We start from the raw sequence: 21,499 nt of genomic DNA, 5'->3' as shown, positions 1-21,499 counted from the left end.
GGAAATCAATGTATCCGACACAGATGTAAAATATTAGGAAATATTTAAACCATGGAAAAAAAAATCACAATGTTTTTCCAGAAAAAAATGGACATTTTCCAAAAAAATTAAAAACACGTTCAGTCTGGAGTCGTTTTACAAATTAAAAGTCATTTTATTACACTTGGAATGTGAAATTTAGTGTATATAAAAGTATTATGCTTGAAATAAAAGTACAGCTTATTCAGTAAATAAACTAACCTTGCTTTTAAGATTCAATTTTTTTATTACAAATGAAATAACAAGGACTGTCTAAGTTAAGAACATTTCAACTAGACATGAGAACAGGTAATCATCTCCCCTTCTCTCATAATAATTTAAAAGTTTCCTGCCAATATGCATTTTCAGATCACAACGCTGATACAAAAGTAGACATGTGCAGAGTAAAATATTTCGTTTCGGAATTTCGTTTTCGTCTGAAAACTTAATTTATTTAGTTACTCCCGAAATTCGTTTTTATTTATTTCGTTTTTCGTTCAAAAATTGCATTCGTCCGAAAATCCACATGAATTACGGTCGAATCTGTCTTGGAAGGCGTATGGTGTCTGTCGAATGTATAAAGAAGATTCGACGGAGCTAACTATATAGCATACTTTAGAACCCTATTAAAGTCTATGGGACTCCAACGTTCAAAATCTAAAGTGCTAATTTTAAAGGCTAATTTGCAAGTTACTGTCCTAAAAAGTGTTTGGGGACCCGGGTCCTGCCCCAGGGGACATGTATCAATGCAAAAAAAAGTTTTAAAAACGGCCGTTTTTTCGGGAGCAGTGATTTTAATAATGATTAAAGTGAAACAATAAAAGTGTAATATTCCTTTAAATTTCGTAGGGGGGGTTGTCTATAGTATGCCTGTGAAGGGGCGCATGTTTCCCGTGCTTAGAATTGTCCCTGCACAAAGTGTCATTTATGCAGGAAAAAAAGTCCTTTAAAATCACTCGCAGCTATAATGAATTGTCGGCTCCCGTAATACAGAGAACACTCATTGAAAGTCATTGATAAAAAAATAAATAAATAAATAAATAAAAAAAAAAGCGTGGGGGTCCCCCAAATTCAATTTCCAGGCCCTTCAGGTCTGGTATGGATATTAAGGAGAACCCTGCCTCAAATTTAAGAAAAAATTTGACGTGGGGTTCCCCCTAAATATCCATAACCAGACCCTTCAGGTCTGGTATGGATATTAAGGGGAACCCCGCGTCAAATTAAAAAAAAAATTGACGTGGGGTTCCCCCTAAAAATCCATACCAGACCCTTTATCCGAGCACGCAACCTGGCAGGCTGCAGGAAAAGAGGGGGGGACGAGAAAGCGCCCCCCCCTCCCTCCTGAACCGTACCAGGCCACATGCCCTCAACATTGGGAGGATGCTTTGGGGGTCCGTGACCCCTCAAAGCACCTTGTCCCCATGTTGATGAGGACAAGGGCCTCATCCCCACAACCCTGGCCGGTGGTTGTGGAGGTCTGCGGGCGGGGGGCTTATCAGAATCTGGAAGCCCCCTTTAACAAGGGGACCCCCAGATCCCGGCCCCCCCCCTGTTTGAAATGGTAAGGGGGTACAAAAGTACCCCTACCATTTCACAAAGAAAGTGTAAAAAATGTTTAAATAAAACAAACACACTTTTTAAAAATTCCTTTATTAAAAATAAAAAAAGATTCCAGCGGCGGTAATCCACTCTTGCTATCCAGCGACGGACGGTCAGCTCTCCATCGATGTCTAATGTCATCCAGCGCAGCGCAGCATCCTTCTTCTGTCTCCTCCACGGAGACACTGGAGGCATTCCGGCGCTGACGTTTCTTATATACGGAGGGCGGGGCCACCCGTCACCTGACCCCGCCCCCCTCTGACGCAAGGGGAAACCCGGGGTTCCCCGTGACGTATGGGTGACCCCGCCCCCCTCTGATGTAACGGAAACCTGCCTGTGTTACATCAGAGGGGTGCGGGTCACCCCTACGTCACAGGGAACCCCGGGTTTCCCCTTGCGTCAGAGGGGGGCGGGGTCAGGTGACGGGTGGCCCCGCCCACCCTATATAAGAAACGTCAAGCCGCCGGAATGTCTGTAGTGTCTCCTCCACGGAGACAGAAGAAGGATGCTGCGCTGCGCTGGATGACATTAGACATCGATGGAGAGCTGACCGTCCGTCGCTGGATAGCAAGAGTGGATTACCGCCGCTGGAATCTTTTTTTATTTTTAATAAAGGAATTTTTCAAAAGTGTGTTTGTTTTATTTAACCATTTTTTACACTTTCTTTGTGAAATGGTAGGGGTACTTTTGTACCCCCTTACCATTTCAAACAGGGGGGGGGCCGGGATCTGGGGGTCCCCTTGTTAAAGGGGGCTTCCAGATTCTGATAAGCCCCCCGCCCGCAGACCTCCACAACCACCGGCCAGGGTTGTGGGGATGAGGCCCTTGTCCTCATCAACATGGGGACAAGGTGCTTTGAGGGGTCACGGACCCCCAAAGCATCCTCCCAATGTTGAGGGCATGTGGCCTGGTACGGTTCAGGAGGGAGGGGGGGCCGCTCTCTCGTCCCCCCCTCTTTTCCTGCGGCCTGCCAGGTTGCGTGCTCGGATAAAGGGTCTGGTATGGATTTTTAGGGGGAACCCCATGTCAAATTTTTTTTAAATTTGATGCGGGGTTCCCCTTAATATCCATACCAGACCTGAAGGGTCTGGTTATGGATATTTAGGGGGAACCCCACGTCAAATTTTTTCTTAAATTTGAGGCAGGGTTCCCCTTAATATCCATACCAGACCTGAAGGGCCTGGAAATTGAATTTGGGGGACCCCCACGCTTTTTTTTTTATTTTTATTTTTTTATCAATGACTTTCAATGAGTGTTCTCTGTATTACGGGAGCCGACAATTCATTATAGCTGCGAGTGATTTTAAAGGACTTTTTTTCCTGCATAAATGACACTTTGTGCAGGGACAATTCTAAGCACGGGAAACATGCGCCCCTTCACAGGCATACTATAGACAACCCCCCCCTACGAAATTTAAAGGAATATTACACTTTTATTGTTTCACTTTAATCATTATTAAAATCACTGCTCCCGAAAAAACGGCCGTTTTTAAAACTTTTTTTTGCATTGATACATGTCCCCTGGGGCAGGACCCGGGTCCCCAAACACTTTTTAGGACAGTAACTTGCAGAATCTTTTCTCTCTGTCAAATCTTTTTTCTCTGTCGAATATTTTCTCTATATAATCTTGGACTAATAGAGGTAAGGTTAAGCACATTCGACCACAGGTTCTATAGACAGATTGTTATCGTCAGAGTCATGTCGAATCTCCTATTCTATATCGAACTGTTGTAACAATGAAAACGAAAATAAAGCATTTATTTATGTCGGATCTTTCGTTTTTCGGATTTTGTGCTTTCGTTATCGTTTGTCAAAACGAAAACGAAAATAGCTGAAATTTGGACGAAAATGCATTCGGACGAAAACGAATGCACATGTCTATACAAAAGCATATATTGCTCTTGTAAGAGTTTGTTCAATGTTCTCTTTGTTTTCAGAGTCATCTATAAAGAGTTTGTGTATTTTGTGAGACTATGGTTTGCAACACTCAGCCTAGGTTCACACTGGTACAACAAGACAGCCGTACAACTGTGGATCTGACTTTGCCCTGCAACTTCAATGAATGGGATCCCTGGTATGAATCTTGAGGGTAAACTCCACGCCAAAATAAAATATAAATAAAAAGCAGCATAGGGTTCCCTCTCCAAGACACAAAAAGGTGGGAAAAAGCCCCAAAGGAGTTCTAGAGAGAGGAAGAGAATAGGACAACCGCAGTCTCATGCTCTGTAATAAACTTTAAATCAATGAAAAAGTCACAAAAATCACACAAATATATCAAAAATACATGGAAAATAAAAAATTTAAGAGACAACGTTATCGTTTAAGGCCGCGTACACACGCGGGGACTGTTCGCTCAACTTTGTCCGTCAAACAGTTTCAGCGAACAGTCCGCTCAAAATTAGCATGGACGGACTTGCCCACACACGACGAACGAACAGTTTGCTGAAACCGTGCGCGATGACGTGAACGGCACGTACGACGGGACGGAAAATACGACGTCCTATACACTGCATTACAACTTTCGGCGTGTAAATCCTTTCTGAGCATGCGCGGAACTTAGTTTGACGAACAAGCCTACACACGAGGGGACTGTTCGCTGAAACCAAGTTTCAGCGGACAGTTTTTCGGAATTTCCGAAAAACTTTGTTCAGCAGACTGTTCGCTGAAACTGTCCGCTGAAAGCCCACACACGGGCGGACTGTCCGCCGAAACACTGTTCAGCGGACAAAGTTGGGCGAACAGTCCCCGCGTGTGTACGCGGCCTAAAAGCACATACTCCTCACATGCTTACCACAATCTGAAACAGAGGCATAGGACAGATAAATGTACAGAAAAAAGCCAGGCAGGGTGTAATGGCAAGAAACCACAGTGGTGTCAGCCTGGATCAGGCCTTACACAATCAGTGTGGATGTCTGCTCACACCACGGGCCTTCGGCTTGGTAGGTATTTGATGATGACTCTAAATGATAAGTGACAGACTCTGTCCCTAATAGGTCAGCTGCATCAATGGTGACCAGGTATCCAGATGTATTCTTGGTATCACTCTGTACCCCTAATGTGAAAAGGTACAGTAAAAGGACAGGCAAAGTTGTAGTGGCAGGAAACCCACGATGGTGTCCACCTATCACAGGCAATACACAGCAGTGTGGACCTCTGCCCACACCTTATGGCTAGAACCTTAACTGTGATTGCTGGTCGGCCACTCATACTGATGTACGTAAGATTTACTGGTAGAAAGCAGCTGGCAGTCTCAGTAATAAACAAGGTGCCATAATGGCCAATGGTTACACAGTGTGTTGATAGGATTAATCCTCTCAAACAGGGATGACCCTGGTGAGTGGTGAAGTGGCTCCCTATGGGGGATGTCAAACAGCCATATTTACTCACAGTTCATCTCAGGGGTGCAGAATCAGTTCCTCTGTGATTCCTTAGTGAAGAGATTTTATTGACTGTACAAATTGCATCCAGATGATGTTGCTGACCTGTGATGGCCTCAAATGCAGCTGGAGAAAATCTTCTAATGCTGCTGGTGTCCTGGCATAGTCCATCCGGGGTGGCCAGTCAGTGAAGACTTAAAATGCTGTAAGGAAAGCCTTAAGTCCCGCTTTTGGGTGGCCAAGCTGAGCCACGAGTATGTAGTAGCTTTGAGCGCTGCAGTGGTAGCCTCTGTACCCATTGTAGCCTTTAACTCTGCTGCTGGATAGCCAAGCTGAGCCGCAAGCCTGTGGTAGCCTCGAGCACTGCAGTGGTAGCCTCTGCACCCGCCGCAATCGGCCCTCGTGAATTTGAAGAAATTTCAGAAAAAAGCTGGGCCACAAGTATGTAGTAGCTTCGAGCGCTGCAGTGGTAGCCTGTACCCATTGTAGCCTTTAATCCCTCTGCTAAATAGTCAAGCTAAGCTACAAGCCTGTGGTAGTCTTGAGCACTGCGGTGGTAGCCTCAGCACCCGCTGTTACCTTGAATGCTGCTGATGGAACGCCAAGCTGAGTTGCGAGTCTGTGGTAGCCTCGAGCGCTGCGATGGAAGCCTCGGCACCCGCTGCGGTGGTCACGATCGCCCTTCATGAATTTGAAGAAATTCTGAACACATTTAAGCTGCAGGTCAATGTGAGCACATTACTCTGAAAAAGTCCACGCCACCTAGTGTACAAAATGTGTCAGTGCATCCTGCCTGCACACACTCCCAGCTCACCACAACACTTGTGATCTCCTCTTCACCCCTCATCTCTGGTGCTGTCTACTGTCAGCCATCTGTGAAACTCAGCTCATTCTGCCTTCCAGACTGCATTCTGTGCACTTGTGCACCAGCTGTATTGCTTGGCCTCTTCCCGCTCTTTCCCCTTTCCAGGTGGACTTCTCCCATACCAGTGGCGGCTGGTGCTCAAAATTTTTTGGAAAAAAAACGTATAAAGTGAAAAAATGTGCTTATACAATGTTACCACTATAAACAGTATCGGGGAAATGTGCACAAACATCAAAACTGTATAACTCTGTAGTGAAAAGTTATAGTGCAAATTATTTAATTATCAAGTGCAAAATTGCAAAGTTATCAAAAACTGCAGGACACAGGTTTTTAACAATATTTCCCAAAGTCCTCTTCACAATTCTATAATTTAAATCTCATGTGCGTAGTGTGCTCAAAATCACATTCATGCAATTTAAGAAGCCTTTTCACCACTTCGTGCATCACCACCACCTTCTGAAAAGGTCACTCACCAGAACCTAGAAAAAAACTGTGCCTTTGGTTCATATAGGGATAACCACTCCACTTTACTGGTGTTTCTCCAACTAGATTGCCACTAGTTACTCCTCAAATCTTGATATTTCATAAAAAGTAAATAGCCATCATTGCACAATATGCTTTTGTAAAATGTATTTAAACCAACAAGGTAAACATCCCCAATTATAAAAATGTGTACTCACAATTCATGTGCCTTTAGACCGGCACTGAGTCATTCCAGCAGTGTAAAATGAGTGTAGGTGAGTCAGCGCAAGGTATAAATACCAGCAGGAAAAAATATAAAGAAAGAATAAAGGAATTTTTTTTTTATTATTATACAGGTTAGGTGAAAAGAACTGCTGCCTCTACTAGTAATGCTGGCCATACACTATATGAAAAATCGGCTGAGTGCGTTTTCGAAAAATGAACATACGTTTGTGGGAGCAAACGATCACGCCATCAGGTAAGTAACTATTTTCGAACAATAAATCGTTTATGAACATCAATGTACCCTTTTTTCGTGTGGTTTGTGCATATAAAAAGGAAGTGTCAAAATGTTTTTGACCTCTGCACTGTGGTTTCCTGTTATTCACGTAAACGCACAGAGGATCAATGTACTTTCGTCATAATGAGCGATGTGCGTAGTAGAGATCTACTGCACCACCTTCAATATGGATATGGATGAGAGGACCATTGCCATAGTAATGCTTGGAGTGATGGCTATACAGCGAGCAGAGGAACCCAGAAGCAAAAGACGAAGGTTATGGAGTAAAGAGTGTCTGAAGAACCGTGATGACTTCTCTCATATGAGATTGGTATGAGAGCTGAAGGAAAACTATCTGAGGATGTCTGATGAGACCTTTCAGCTACTACTGAGTAAAGTGTTACCCCTCATAACAAAAATGGACACAATCTTAAGACCTAGCATCACAGTGGAGCAGAGACTGGTAGCAACACTTAGTTTTGTGGCAACTGGATGAAGTTTTGAAGACCTCAAATTAACCACTGGAATCTCTGCCCAGTCGCTTGGCCGCATCATACCTGAGACCTGCCAAGCCATCATAAGGATCATGCAAGACGAATACTTAAAGGTAATGACACAGTGCTTTTAGTTTTCAATCTCAAACACTGTACAACTTGCTTTGTTAAACTTTGAATTTAGAAGCTCTAAACATATCAGTAAACTCAAACTAGTTCATAACATGTCAAACTGACAGAAATAACATATTTTAAACCGAATGTATGTGATTCACAAAGATGTGTACTGATAATCCTGTCCCCAGTTGCTTTGTGGACGATCCTGCTGTGTTATGGTAAGTGCCACTGATGCATTTGTTGAGGTAGTTGCGATGATTGGGTGTATGTGGTTTTGTGCTTAGCTAAGTGCGTATTTGTGGTCAGCCCCCCCCTTAACCCTTTTTTTTAAGAAGCTGAATGAGTAATGGTTTCAGTAATTGTTTTTGGTCTTCTGACATCCTACGTATTTTCTTGGCAGCAAATGCACCCAGGTCATCATATTCATCCCTCTTCTGATTTAACACTGCAGATGCTTGTAGTAGAAAGTTGCCTGTATAATCTTGCCTTGTCTTTCTCTTTTTGTTCCTGCTTACTAGTGGTGATGTGGCAGTTTGTGTTTCATTGCCAAATATATCCTGTATAATAAAGCAAAATAAAAAAATTTATCTAGAATAAAGCCTTACATTTTTTTTAACATATATTTTTACCTTTGCACAGCTACCGGCATCTGTGGAGGAATGGAAAGCAACAGCTAAACAATTTAATGAATTATTGGAATTTCCCCAACTGTGGTGGTGCCGCCATAGATGGCAAACATGTTCGCATAACGCCACCAGCAAAATCTGGCTCCTTCTATTATAATTATAAAGGCTACTTTAGCATCGTCCAAATGACGCCCCTTCACAGGCATACTATAGACACCCCCCAGGTACGAAATTTAAAGGAATATTACACTTTTATTGTTTCACTTTAATCATTATTAAAATCACTGCTCCCGAAAAAACGTCAGTTTTTAAAACTTTTTTTTGCATTGATCCATGTCCCCTGGGGCAGGACCCAGGTCCCCAAACACTTTTTAGGACAATAACTTGCATGTTAGCCTTTAAAATTAGCACTTTAGATTTCTCCCATAGACTTGTACAGGGTGTTCCTGGCTTTTCGAATTTGCCGCGAACACCCCAAATTGTTCATTGTTCGACGAACAGGCGAACAGGCAATGTTCGAGTAGAACATGAGTTTGACTCGAACTCGAAGCTCATCCCTATGAGTGGCGTAATGATACAGAAGATAATAGAGAGCCTTCGCGCTACTAAATAAGTAGGATGGTCCTACGTGTAATAAATAGTAAAAAATGGATCAAAGTAGAAAAAAATTGCTAAAATGTTATTCTCAGTGCTAGTAACATGTAAACAGTGCACTAAAAGTAAATAAAATATCATAGACGATAAAATGCTCCAAGTGATATAAATCGGTGAATATACACATATAAAATACACCTAAAGTGCTATATATATATATGCAGCAGGGTCTAATAGTATTCACATAATACTAAATAAATAAATAAAGTATATAGTGATCCTGTGCAAAAAATGTGTATAATAAATTATATAAAAAAAATTAAGAAATCAATATATACAATAATGAGTGATTCAAGGCAAAACGGAGTATGTCACTAGTAATAGTCCTAAATGATATAGAAAATATGCTCTCATCAATCCGGGTATAAAAAGTCTCTCAAATAGTAAATCAAAAATATGTGTCAAAGAATATATACTAAAAGCTGGTTCCCACACATAGAAGAGAACAAAAAAAATCAGGGAGATACAAATCTGGGCTCTCAGAACTCTCACCTCCACTCCTTTCTTATAATCACATCTGACTTAGGGAATTCTCCTGTTTATCTTGTTCTCCATCACCAGGGGGTCTTCCACTCCTTCACTTCTCTTTCTATAGTATTAAAGAGTAGTTGGTGCAGAAGTCAGGCTCACAGTAAGCTCTGCACATCTTTTTGATTTACTATTTGAGAGACTTTTTATACCTGGATTGATGAGATGGTGCATATTTTCTATATCCTTTAGGACTATTACCAGTGACATACTCCATTTGGCCTTGAATCACTCATTATTGTATATATTGATTTCTTAATTATTTAATATAATTTATTATACACATTTTTTGAGCAGGATCACTATGTACTCTAATGATACAGAAGGGTTATTAAACCTAGGCTGTGCCCCACCATGTCTCTCCAGTCAACTTGCTTGTCAGAATGGATAATATGCAATATTTTCTGGGTCGTGGAGCAGTAGATTGGCAAAATAATCTCTAAATGATATATGTATTTTTGAGTGGTACATTTATATCTTATTTCAGTACTAAACACAGGTGTCTTGTTATTTTTTTGTTAAAAATTCAAAAAAGTACAAAGGTACATGTGCTTTCAATTTTGATGTGTTTTGCATTTCTTTATGTATTATCTTCAATTTTTATTATAGGATATTTTGTGATCTGTACATATAAAAGTGTATTCCAAAAAATATGATGACTTACCTGACTGTCTGCCATTTCCTCAAATGTTCCTTCTTCTTCATCTCCTGAAATAATTCCACTGATACTGTCTAAACTTGACACAGAGGGTCGTGCTTCCTCCTGGTCAGTTAGAAATTGAAGACTCTCAAAATACCTCAGGCGTGGCACGTATACTTGATCTGCACCTGCACCAGATTTTTTGGATTCATTCATTTTATTCAATTCTTTTTTGAAGATTGCAATTTTTTGTTTAACATAGGATATATCTGTTTTGGCATACACAACTGTACATAGTTCCGCTAATTTAGTATACGCTTCATTACGTTTTTGAGGGTCTGAATAGTCTTTGGAGCGTACTTTCCATAGACATGGAAGGTCTCGGCACATTTCAAGGAATTTTGGCAGGAAATGTGGTGAGGTCAATTTGTCCACCATTGCTCTGGTAATAAGAAACAATGCATCATTGTTCAGTTGACAAACTACAACTAACAATTAATACCCTAGAACACAGGAGACAAACACAAGGCCCATGTGCCGAATCCAGCCCTCCAGGCCACTTCATGTGGCCCTTGCACCTCTCCTGCAGCTGCAGGAGAGCTCCAGCCCTCCTCTGGTCCTCCTCCAGACCCTTACTTTTTGCTTTCAAGCAATGCATCCAGCTTCTTCCCAGCAGCAGCATAAGGAAGGGGTGGTGCACTGTGATGTATGTGATGTAAGGGAGAGTGGGAGACTCAACTTCTAAAGGTGGGGTGGCTCTTGACATCTAATGTAAGGGGTGGGGATGCGCTGGACATCTAATCTTACAGATACAACCGGCCCTTTTGAGGGCAATAATAATGTTGATGCGGCCCACGATGAAATTGAGTTTGTCACCCTTGCCCTATAACTATTGTACTGGTCTGCTTACCTTCAGTTGTTCCGAATCTTCTGTGTATTGGTCAGTGTAATCATTTGGCTGGTCAGTGGCATCGAGCGAGAGTATGTTCTGTGTGCCGGGTCGGACTGTACCATGGTGCTTTATGGGAGTTTATAAGCTCCGCCCCTCTTCATCCAGCACCATCTTTAGCAACAGAACGATGGCTGAAGAAAAGGGGCATGCTGTTCAAGACCAATTTAGCCTGGAAAGTTTAAAAAAAAAAAAAGGCAACACTTATGTCCCTGGATGAGATGAAAACTATGGTGAAGATTCTGTAAAAAAATGATTATGATGGGAGACGCAAAAACGACCCCAGGCCTAATAGAAGAAAAGACAACATCATGGAGAAGGTTGTCCATGTGCTGGAGTAGAAATGGTGTGGAGCGAACAGCTGCGCAAGAGATGGTCTGATTTGAAGCATGGGGAGGAAGCCCAGTTGCATAAAATACATAGAATTATCCAAAAAGGTATTTTAGCTTATTTTCTGACATTTCTGCTCTCTCAGCTAGGCATGTAATTCATGTAGTCTCTCTGCAATGTCTTCATCAATGCAAACTATATTCTTTAGCATGCATGCTTTTTTTCATGATTTTTTTCTTTCATAAACCTAGAAAGACCCAGGAAAGCACACTTTGAGAACAGAACCATGACAACAGGAATGGATATTGTTCTGGTTGATGACACAGTCCCAGCTACTGCTATAGGACCAGACGATGATGATGATGCAGAACCATCCCAAACTATAACAGACGTTGAAGCAGACTAGGCCCAGCATTCCTCTGAGACCATCACAAGTAGCACAGGTAATCGACTACACATACACTTTTTAACATCAACTCCATTTCCCAAACATTTCCTGTTTTTTCTTTATTTTTTCTTATCTTCAACAGCACATCATCTGTCTGAGGAACAGGGATTAAATTTCCTCACTGCCCAAAGATTGGTATCTGATATTTTTAAGTGCTCATCAAAGTTAGGCTCCATGCACACTGAAGCTGATAAACTGCAGTTTATTGGCGTTTGGGCGTTTTTTGTAAAAGCCCATAAACTCCACTCTATGTTAGCCTATGTGTCCATGCACACATGGACGTTTTTCAGCTTTAATGAGCAGTGGAGTTTATGGGCTTTTTTCTGAACGCCAGAAATTCGCGTTCAAAGTGCCGTTTTTCAGCGGCAAAAAACGACAAACGCTCATTAACGCTCGTTCATTAGTGTTCGGCATTCTATTTTTCAATGCATTGTGGGATTTTTGGAGTGTCCTCTGTGTATTTTTATAAAAAACGCCCATTAACGCTAACGCTGTAAAACGCTCATTAACGCTCATTAACGCTAGTATAAAAAGCTGTTAAAAGCAGGTTTTTCAACCAGCGTTTTCTGCCAGCAATCTGGCGTCCAGAAATAGCTTTTTTGAGCTTCAGTGTGCATGGAGCCTTAGAGAAAATCAAAGATCACTTGACCTCTGTCCAAAAAAGTTTTATGGTTGTAGTTGACATACTATGTAAAATTGAACACGTGTCACTTTTGTACATATTTTTTTGTTCTTTTATGTTTGTATAGTTAAGTTCATGTGGTCATTGTTTGCAGAAATATGCACCAAAACTTCAGATAGTTCTACTGTTAAGGACAAGAACTTTATTGTGGAAATACACATGGGATAACAGACAGGAAGGCAACTTACCAAAAAGAATACAACAGACACAGAGTTTATCATACAACATCGGTTGCCAAAAAAAAAAAACATTTTTAAAATTTTGTGTGGGAGGGTGGGTAGCACCATGGCTATGCCTTCTGAGGCGAATGAGCTCCCCTTCACGGAACACCCTTTTATAGGCAGGCTCAGGTGGTTTATGGAAGGTTCAGAGGTAAAATTAACACAGCCTATCCTACTCTGCCATGTGACAGTACCTCAAATTTGCCAATCCTAGCCTAGTATTCTCCCCCCTACAGGCCATGTGACCTCACCTCAGTGCACTTGACCTAACAAGGCACCTGTGTGACTCATTCACACAGGAGGGGCCTTGAAACTGCCTCCTGCCCTAATCCCATGATGAAAGGGGTGTTCTTAGAAACCTCTTCTCCTTTCCTTCTACTCTATTTGTAATGTGGGCACTTCATGCACATTTAAACTTCAGGCCTGCCATGTAAAAACATGGTTGGAGCAAAGCTGTCTTTTAAGTTTGTGCAGCCAGCCACCTCTACTATAGTTGTGTTCAGACACAACAAGTCAAATATGTATGGATACATATGGTAGTGTTTTCATGCACACAAATATCACATATGTGGACATGCACTTATAGTAGAGTTGACTCTGTCCAGCCAGGAGAGATCACTTCTGGCTCATCATTCTAAGTCCTCTGTCATCTTCTTATACAGTGGGGGATAGTTAGCCTTATAGAGTTGGTCTATACTCGAAGCCAGGTTAACCCCCAGATAAGGGATTGTAGATGGGCTCCATGCAAACGGGAAATGGGATTTTATCCTCTGACACCAGATTGGGTGGGGGGTGGTGATATTCAGAGCTATTGACTTGGACATGTTCACCTGAAGTCCCTGAAGCTTTCCCAAAGTCTTGTCAGATTTTGACAATATTGGGAGTAGAGATTAATGGAGATGTGACCAAAAGAAGGAGATCTTCAGCAAAGAGAGCACACTTGTGGGTTTGGAAGCCACAACTTACCCCATGTATATTAGGGTTATTTCTGATTGTTATGGCCAGGGTCTCAATTGCGATTGCAAAGATCAGGGGGGAAAGGGTGCACCCTTGTCTCGTCCCCCCTAGTAATGGGGAAGGGATCCGAGTAGCACCCCTGCAAACTTACCTGTGTGATTGGATTTGATTATAGAGTGTGACATGTCCCCAGAAAGTTGGGGCAAAAGCCCCAGCTCTATAAAGCTTCAAATAGATATGGCCATTCTACTGCTTCCAAAGCCTTCTGTAAACCAGTAGTAAGTAAAAATCCTTCCTGGTGAGTACCACCATCCCATGGAGAGTGCAGGAGTAAAATCATATCTATTGCCCTCCTGATCTGGTCCGAATCTTGTCTACCTGGGATATCCCCCACCTGATCTTTATGCACATACAAACTAATAAATGTGGACATTCTATTGGCTAATATTTTTGTCAGGATCTTGAGGTCGTTGTTGATCAGGGAAAAGGGTCTATAATTGTTAACTTCTGTAGGAATGACTGAAATAAAGGTTACATTTGATGCGCAATCAGTGGGCTTACCATTACAAATTGAATTAAAGAAACGTGTCAGATATGGAGATAGGAGGGGGCCAAAAGATTTTAAGAACTTTTCAAAAGACCATCTGGGACCAGAGCAGAGCCTCTTTTGAGATTATGAAATCACCTGCGCTACCTCCTCACCCCAGAAAGGTTTCTCAGTGTTAGAACACTGAGATTTTGATAATTGAGGGAGAGAGATGCTATTCAGAAATTCACAGAGGAATTGGGGTTGAGACGAATTGTCTCCTCCATATTATTTTTTTGGCTTTCTCTTTGCTCAATAAATTGGAAGGGTGTCCACATACTTTTGGCTATACAGTTAGGTGTCCACAAACCTTTATTCATGTACTGACAGTTTGTGCTGTTAGCTGTCTCCTACATCTGTCTGTTAAGTAGTTAATTAATTCCAAAGACTTCGTTTAGTAAAAAATTAAATAAGTAACAGTTTGTCCTTCTAAACAGGTTAAACCTTTGTTAACATCACTATGTGGCTGAAAGTTTGGGGATACCAGACCATCATACCTAATATATGGCCAAAATTATGTGGACACCCCTTCAAATTTTTGATTTCCAGTGTTTACAGTGAAGGGCTCTGTTAATAATACAGAATACAAAGGTGTTTTTATACTATTGTGATCCTTTAACTTTATGACAATACTTTGAGGAATGACCATCTTGCTTTAGCATGACTATGCCCCCGTGCACAGAGCTATGTCCATAAAGATATGGTTTGACAAGTTTTTTTGTGAGGGAACAAGAGTGGCATACACATAACCTTGACCTATATGGTAGTGCAGAGTTCTCCAAACTTTCTAAAAAATGGACTTTTGGGAGGTTTGGTCTATGGCCATTGGGAGTAGAAAAGGTCTCAAAATCAGTGGGAAAAAACAATTCCCCATCTTTGGTGTCAGTGGGAGGAATTGTGCCATAGCATTTTTGTCATTGGGAAGAATTGTGTTCCATCATTGGTGTCAATGGGCCTGATTGTTGACGTCATTGGTAGAAAGTGTGCCCCATTGCTGGTGTCATTAGGAGGAATTCCAATTCCAAACTAGGTCTTCTTTTGGAACACCAGTACCTGGTCTTGCAAATGCTCCTTTTCCACAAATACACTCCACAATCTTGTAGAAAGCCTTATCAGGGGAGTGGAGGCTTTTGTAGCCACAAAGGGGAGGCCAACTCCACATTAATGGCCATTGCTTTGGAATGGGATTTCCAACCAGCTCCTATTCTGTAGGTATGATGCTCAAATATCTAGAAACGTTAACACCATATAGTGTAGATGTCCTATCTACTCTATACAAATGTAGCAGGGTTAACTTAGTATGCTACCACAGGACACAGTTCCCTATCGACCCTGTGCCAACTTTCTGGATAACCTCACAATCGTGCTGTAGCCTTATAATTGCTGCAATAAACTGGACAGCTACACAATACTCAACAAAACAAGGAATGTGAAGCTCTTCGGCATAACATTTTATCCGTTTTCCAACATTAGCAACCCAACCTAAGCAATGATGGGATGAGGAGCTTAAAAAAGGACCAATTTTTCCTTGCATAACATTATGTTGGAAAAACACCACATGCCGTGGGGAGAATATGATACATCAAGACTTTCCAAAACATGATAGCATGCTGTAGCTTTTGAAAGGGGGATATACCAGAACTTTTCAGGTGTATTGAATTATTCTGCCTTAACACTTCACTGTAGCAAAATAAAACATGGGTGCCTATTTTTCTAATGCTATTATAGGGAACTCTATATAATAAGCACAGCCCACTTTTTTCTTTATATATTTTTTTTTTATCTACAGTAGTAGTAAACTTTCAGATTTTTACCAAAAGGAGAATGCATGAAAAACATACATGTTCCAGATCTAGACATTGACCTTTTTCACCAAGTACAAAGTTCCAGACAATCCAGAATAATCGATATCTTTGCAAATAAAACGAACACATGCCACAGAAATAGTTTTTTGTGATACAAGTTTGGTTGGGAGCAGATCCAGATAGTAAAGAAAACTGAATTACTTCAACAATACCTGGGCAAGTATTATTTTATGACATTAACGTTGAACAATACATATATGTAATACATGAAGGGGAACTGATGCTTTTATTTTGTCACAGATTGAACGGCTGAACTATGAATTATCTTACAAAGTGTCTATGCATTCTAGTTGTTGTGGCTGTTTTTTTTACTCTGGGAGATTCAGAAACACCAACCACTTGCTCCATTGTACAAGGTCTTCCAGGTTTAAATGGTAGAGATGGAAGAGATGGGGCTATTGGACCAAAGGGTGATCCAGGTGAGATTCATTATTTTTTTACTTTAACTTTAATCTCAACATTTGTTTGAAATACCCATACATGTTCTGAAATGTTCATATTAGTTATGTCCATGCAGCAGTGTTATGCCCTGTACACAGGGTCGGAAATTCCGATGGAAAAAGACCGATCGGATTATGTTGTCGGAAAATCCGATCGTGTGTGGGCTCTATCGGACTTTTTCTGTTGGATTTTCCGACGCACAAAATTTGAGAGCAGGATCTAAAATTTTCCGACAACAAAATCCGATCGCATAAATTCCGATCGTGTGTAGACAATTTTGACTGACAAATTGCCACGCATGCTCAGAATAAACTAAGAGACCAAAGCTATTGGCTACTGGCCCGTTTATAGTCCCGACATACGTGTTTGATGTCACCTCGTTCAGAACGATCGAAATTTCCGTCAACTTTGTGCGAACGTGTATATGCAACACAAGTTTCAGATAAAATCCATCTGGAAAAAATCAGACGGATTTTGTGGTCCGAATGTCCGACCGTGTGTACTGGGCATTACTGTACATTATCTGTCATTTGGCTGGCAGGAAATAAAATGCCTAATAAACATTTGTTAGCCCTTATGAACCCAGTATAGAAATAGACAAGAAAAATCATGCCACTGTTTAAAATTACTGCACAGTAAAAAATATATAAATATGTTTTACCAAGATGATACATATTTGCAGCTGACTGAGGACAAACAATGTCTTCACAAGCCATAATGCTAATGTTCAGAGCTGTGCATTTCAATACTGCTTTTACCCCAAAGAATGTGTGCCTGATTGTAATATACAGTGGATATAAAAAGTCTACACACCCCTATTAAAATGTCAGGTTTCTGTGATGTAAAAAAATGAGACAAATATAAATCATTGCAGAACCCTTTCCACCTTTAATTTGACCTATAAACTGTACAACTCAGATGAACAACAGACTGAAATCTTTTAGGTGGAGGGAAGTAAAAATAACAAAATAAAATATGGCTTCATAAGTGTGCTCACCCTTAAATTAATACTTTGTTGAAGCACCTTTTGATTTTATTGCAGCACTCAGTCTTTTTGAGTAAGAGTCTATCAGCATGGCATATCCTGACCTGGCAATATTTGCCTACTCTTCTCTGCAAAAAGACTCCACATCTGTCAGATTGAGAGGGCCATCTGCTGTGCACAGCCCTCTTCAGATCGCCCCACAGATTTTCAATCAGATTCTGGTCTGGGCGCTGGCTGGGCCATTCCAAAACATTATTATTCTTCTGGTGAATCCATTCCTTTGTTGATTTGGATGTATGCTTTGGGTCATGGTCATGCTGAAAGATGAAGTTCCTATTCATGTTCAGCTTTCTAGCAGAAGCCTGGAGGTTTTGTGCCAACATTGACTAGTATTTGGAACTGTTCATAATTCCCTGAACCTTGACTAAGGCCCCTGTTTCAGCTGAAGAAAAACAGTCCCAAAGCATGACGCTGCCAGCACCATGCTTCACAGTGGGTATGGTGTTCTTTTGGTGATGTGCAGTGTTGTTTTTGTGCCAAACATATCTTTTGGAATTTTGGCTAAAAATTTCAACCTTGGTTTCATCAGACCATAGCACATTTTCCCACATGTTTATGGGAGACTTCATATGTGTTTTTGCAAAATTTTGTTGGGCTTGGATGTTTTTCTTTGTAAGAAAATGCTTCCGTCTTACCACTCTACCCCATAGCCCAGACATAAGAAGAATACGGTAGATTGTTGTCACATTCAGCTTTCAGCTTCTTTAATGTTGCTGTAGGCCTCTTGGCAGCCTCCCTGACCAGTTTTCTTCTCATCTCTTCATCAATTTTGGAAGGAAGTCCAGTTCTTGATAATGTCACTGTTGTACCATATTTTCTCCACTTGATGATGACTGTTTTCACTGTGTTCCATGGTATATCTAATGCCTTGGAAATACTTATGTACCCTTCTCCTGACTGATGCTTTTTTAACAATGAGATCCCTCTGATGCTCTGGAAGCTCTCTGCTGACCATGGCTTTTGCTGTAGGATGCGACTAAGAAAATGTCAGGAAAGACCTACAGTTGAACTTTATTTGGGGTTAATTAGATGCACTTTAAATTAAGGCAGGTGTGTACTGACCTCTATTTAATATGAGTTTGAATGTGATTGATTAATTCTGAACACAGCTACATTCCCAGTCTTAAGAGGGTGTGCACACTTATGCAACCACATTATTTTAGTTTTTTATTTTTACTCTCCACCCCTAAAAGATTTCAGTTTGTTTTTCAATTGAATTTTACCATTTATATGTTACATTAAATGTAGAAAAAGTTCTGATTTGATTCATCTTTGTCTCATTTTTTTTAAATCACAGAAACCTGACATTTTAACAGGGATGTGTAGACTTTTTATATCCATTGTATTTCTGACAACCTCTACTCCTAGCTGTTCATAATGTGGACAAGCATTTGGGGCCCCTGCAGACACTGTGTGCTCTTTTAGACTGGCTTCTAGTAGTTAAATGGTTTTGCTAATTTAACACATACTGTTTTACTTTTTTTTCTATGCTGTCCACCTTTTTTTTTTGCTCTGATATTTTGGATCTTTCTGAGAAAAATATCACGTCATACAAGTCATTTTTAAAAGGGCTATAGGGAGCAAAAAGCCATAAGCATTGATTTTTAACTGGTTCCAGGCCATGTCACATATACAGATATAATGTGGCAAAATGGCTCCCCTGGGCGAAATCCCATCCGGGTATGTCCTTCCATTTTTTGGCCACCAGAGGGCACATGTTCCTGCTGCACAACGGGGGACCATGCACGATCGCATGCACGAGAGCCGCAGAGTGGGGATTTGTGTATGTAAACACACAAATCCCTGTGCTGTCAGAGGGGAGGAACCATATTGTTTGTTCCTACTACAAAATGCCATAAATCTTTTCCATAGTTTGCAGACGCTATAACTTTTGTGCAACAAACCAATCAATATATGCTTATTGCAATTTTTTTTTATCAAAAATAAGTACAAGAATATATATTGACCTAAACTGATGAAGAAATTAAAAGTATAAAATGTTGTTTTTGTGTCAAAACTGTCGCTCTTTTTTTGTTTATAGCGCAAAAAATAAAATCGCAGAGGTGATCAAATACCACCAAAAGAAAGCTCTATTTGTGGTAAAAAATGGACGCAAATTTCATTTGAGTACAGTGTCGAACGACCGCACAATTGTCAGTTAAAGTGACGCAGTGCCAAATTGTAAAAAGTGCTCTGGTCAGGAAGGGGGTAAAATCTTCTGTGGTTAAAGGTTTTATTGCAATGATCTCTAGCAGTCTTGCATAAGGAGTCTTCAGACTCTAAAAATCTGTGGTAGCAATTTGTTTTGATTTGTTTTTTTACAAATTGTGACAAATTTCTTATTTTAGAAATATCCAAATGAACAAAAACCGTTTAACAAATTTTCCTGAATATTCGTAAATTTGAATATTCCTAAATTCGAAAATTAGTAAATTTGAAAGTTCGTAAATTCGTAAATTGGAAAATTAGGAAATTCAAAAACCCCAAATTTTGAAAATAGTAACTAATAACTTAACTATTACTAGCTATTAAATTATAGGTACAGTATTGGAATTTCCTTTTAAAATTTGGCTGTTAGTGAATGTAACAAATACAAATTTATCCAAAGTTACGAATTATCCGAAATAATGAATGCTGTATCTAAACGAATGGAATGTAACAAATTAATAATAATAAATTATAATACATTTTTTTTATTATTCATTATGAATTCATTCCGTTCCATGTGGAGTTCGTTATTTTGTTTCTCCCTCTTACTCACTTTTGTTGCCACCGGTTTAGACATTAATGGCTGTGTGTTGAGTTATTTTGAGGGGACAGCAAATGTACACTGTTATATAAGCTGTACACTCACTACTTTACATTGTAGCAAAGTGTAATTTCTTCAGTTTTGTCACATGAAAAGACATAATAAAATATTTACAAAAATGTGAGGGGTGTACTCACGTTTGGGAGATACTGTATGTGTGTCCTGTAATGATGTCACACTTGATGACCCCTCAGTCAAGAAAGTTGACCACACTCCTGTAAATAGAAAGGGTATAGAGACCTTACATCAGCAGCATTTACTTTATAATGGAGACATTTGTTTTGCCATAATGTATAAGGATTTAACATGATCCTTGGGGGGTGTGTCCAAGATGGTCACTTGAGCGGTTGCATATACCAGAGCTCTGCTGACACTGTTTAAAAATCCTGTTTCTCCTGGGCACTAAGAACAGAGCAGCAGAGGAGCCTGCACTCGGGGGATACGCGGTTCATCTGGGGTGGACATGAGTGAGGGGTAGAGAATCCGATTCCCACAGAACTAGGAGGTGAGGTCCCCCATCCCACGCATGTATGAAGTGCCGTGCCGTGAGGCAATCTGATATCCTGTCCTGCCTGGGCACTGTGAGCAGAGCAGCAGAGGAGCCTACACCCGGATGAGACATCGTTCATCAAGGGCTGCCGTGGGTATGGGGAAGAGGCTCCGATTCCCACAGACAGGGGAGGTGTGAACCCTGTCCCCCCCACACGTGTGGAGTGCTGTGTTGTGAGGCAATTCAACACGGCATCTCAGGCAGTACCTCCAGAGCCTCAGGAGCTGGATGTCTCCCCCTATGTCAGCTTTGTTGCAGAGATAATGTCAGCAATAGCTTTGTGTCAGGCCACCCTCACAGCTTAATATGGGGATTATGAGACACAATGTGGACAAGCTCAGATCCCGTGTCTCAGAGATGGAGCAGTGAATCAGCCACACAGAAGATACGATCGCAGAGCACTCACCGGTGCTCCACAACCTACAAACAAAGATGGCACTGGAATACAAGGCAGACGATGTGGAGAACCAGACCAGGAGAAACAACCTCTGTATAGTGGAGTTGGCTGATGGAGCAGAGGGCACTAATCCAGCTGTGTTCATAGGTTAGTTACTGTGTGGCCTTCTGCCTAATGCACAATTCTCTCCCTACTTTACGGTGGAGAGAGCTCATCGCATTCCCCCCAAACTGACTATCCTGGAGCCGCCACCGCGCACCTTCATCCTGCAGCTTTTGAACTTCCATGACAGAGATGAGGTCTTCGTGCTGCTGGGATACAGGGAGAAGTTCGGTACCAAA

General features: G+C 41.0%; 1 protein-coding gene and 1 long non-coding RNA gene across 3 annotated transcripts in view; one reads left to right on the top strand and one right to left on the bottom strand.

Moving 5' to 3' along the window:
* Window positions 1–6,245: 6,245 nt before the first annotated feature.
* Window positions 6,246–20,422, bottom strand: LOC143930050 (uncharacterized). The gene is made up of 3 exons (XR_013262693.1): window positions 20,349–20,422; window positions 9,903–10,066; window positions 6,246–7,987 (listed from the first exon to the last, which is right to left on the bottom strand). It is a non-coding gene; the product is annotated as an uncharacterized LOC143930050 (long non-coding RNA).
* LOC143930048 (mannose-binding protein C-like) overlaps window positions 15,913–21,499 on the top strand; it is a 92,239-nt gene continuing 86,652 nt past the window's right edge. Inside the window, exons 1-2 of one of the 2 annotated variants that reach the window (XM_077453944.1) lie at window positions 15,913–16,072; window positions 16,157–16,335. In XM_077453944.1, coding sequence (XP_077310070.1) covers window positions 16,173–16,335 — 163 coding nt within the window. In that variant the 5' untranslated portion in view covers window positions 15,913–16,072; window positions 16,157–16,172. The remainder of the gene's footprint in view (window positions 16,073–16,156; window positions 16,336–21,499) is intronic. The other variant, XM_077453945.1, reaches the window with a different exon arrangement.

The sequence above is a fragment of the Lithobates pipiens genome, unplaced genomic scaffold (assembly GCF_037356315.1).
Source record: "Lithobates pipiens isolate NorthernLeopardFrog02 unplaced genomic scaffold, aLitPip1_a1.2 Scaffold_25, whole genome shotgun sequence".
Classification (NCBI taxonomy): Eukaryota; Metazoa; Chordata; class Amphibia; order Anura; family Ranidae; genus Lithobates; species Lithobates pipiens.
This window is presented reverse-complemented; position numbering and strand designations above follow the sequence as displayed.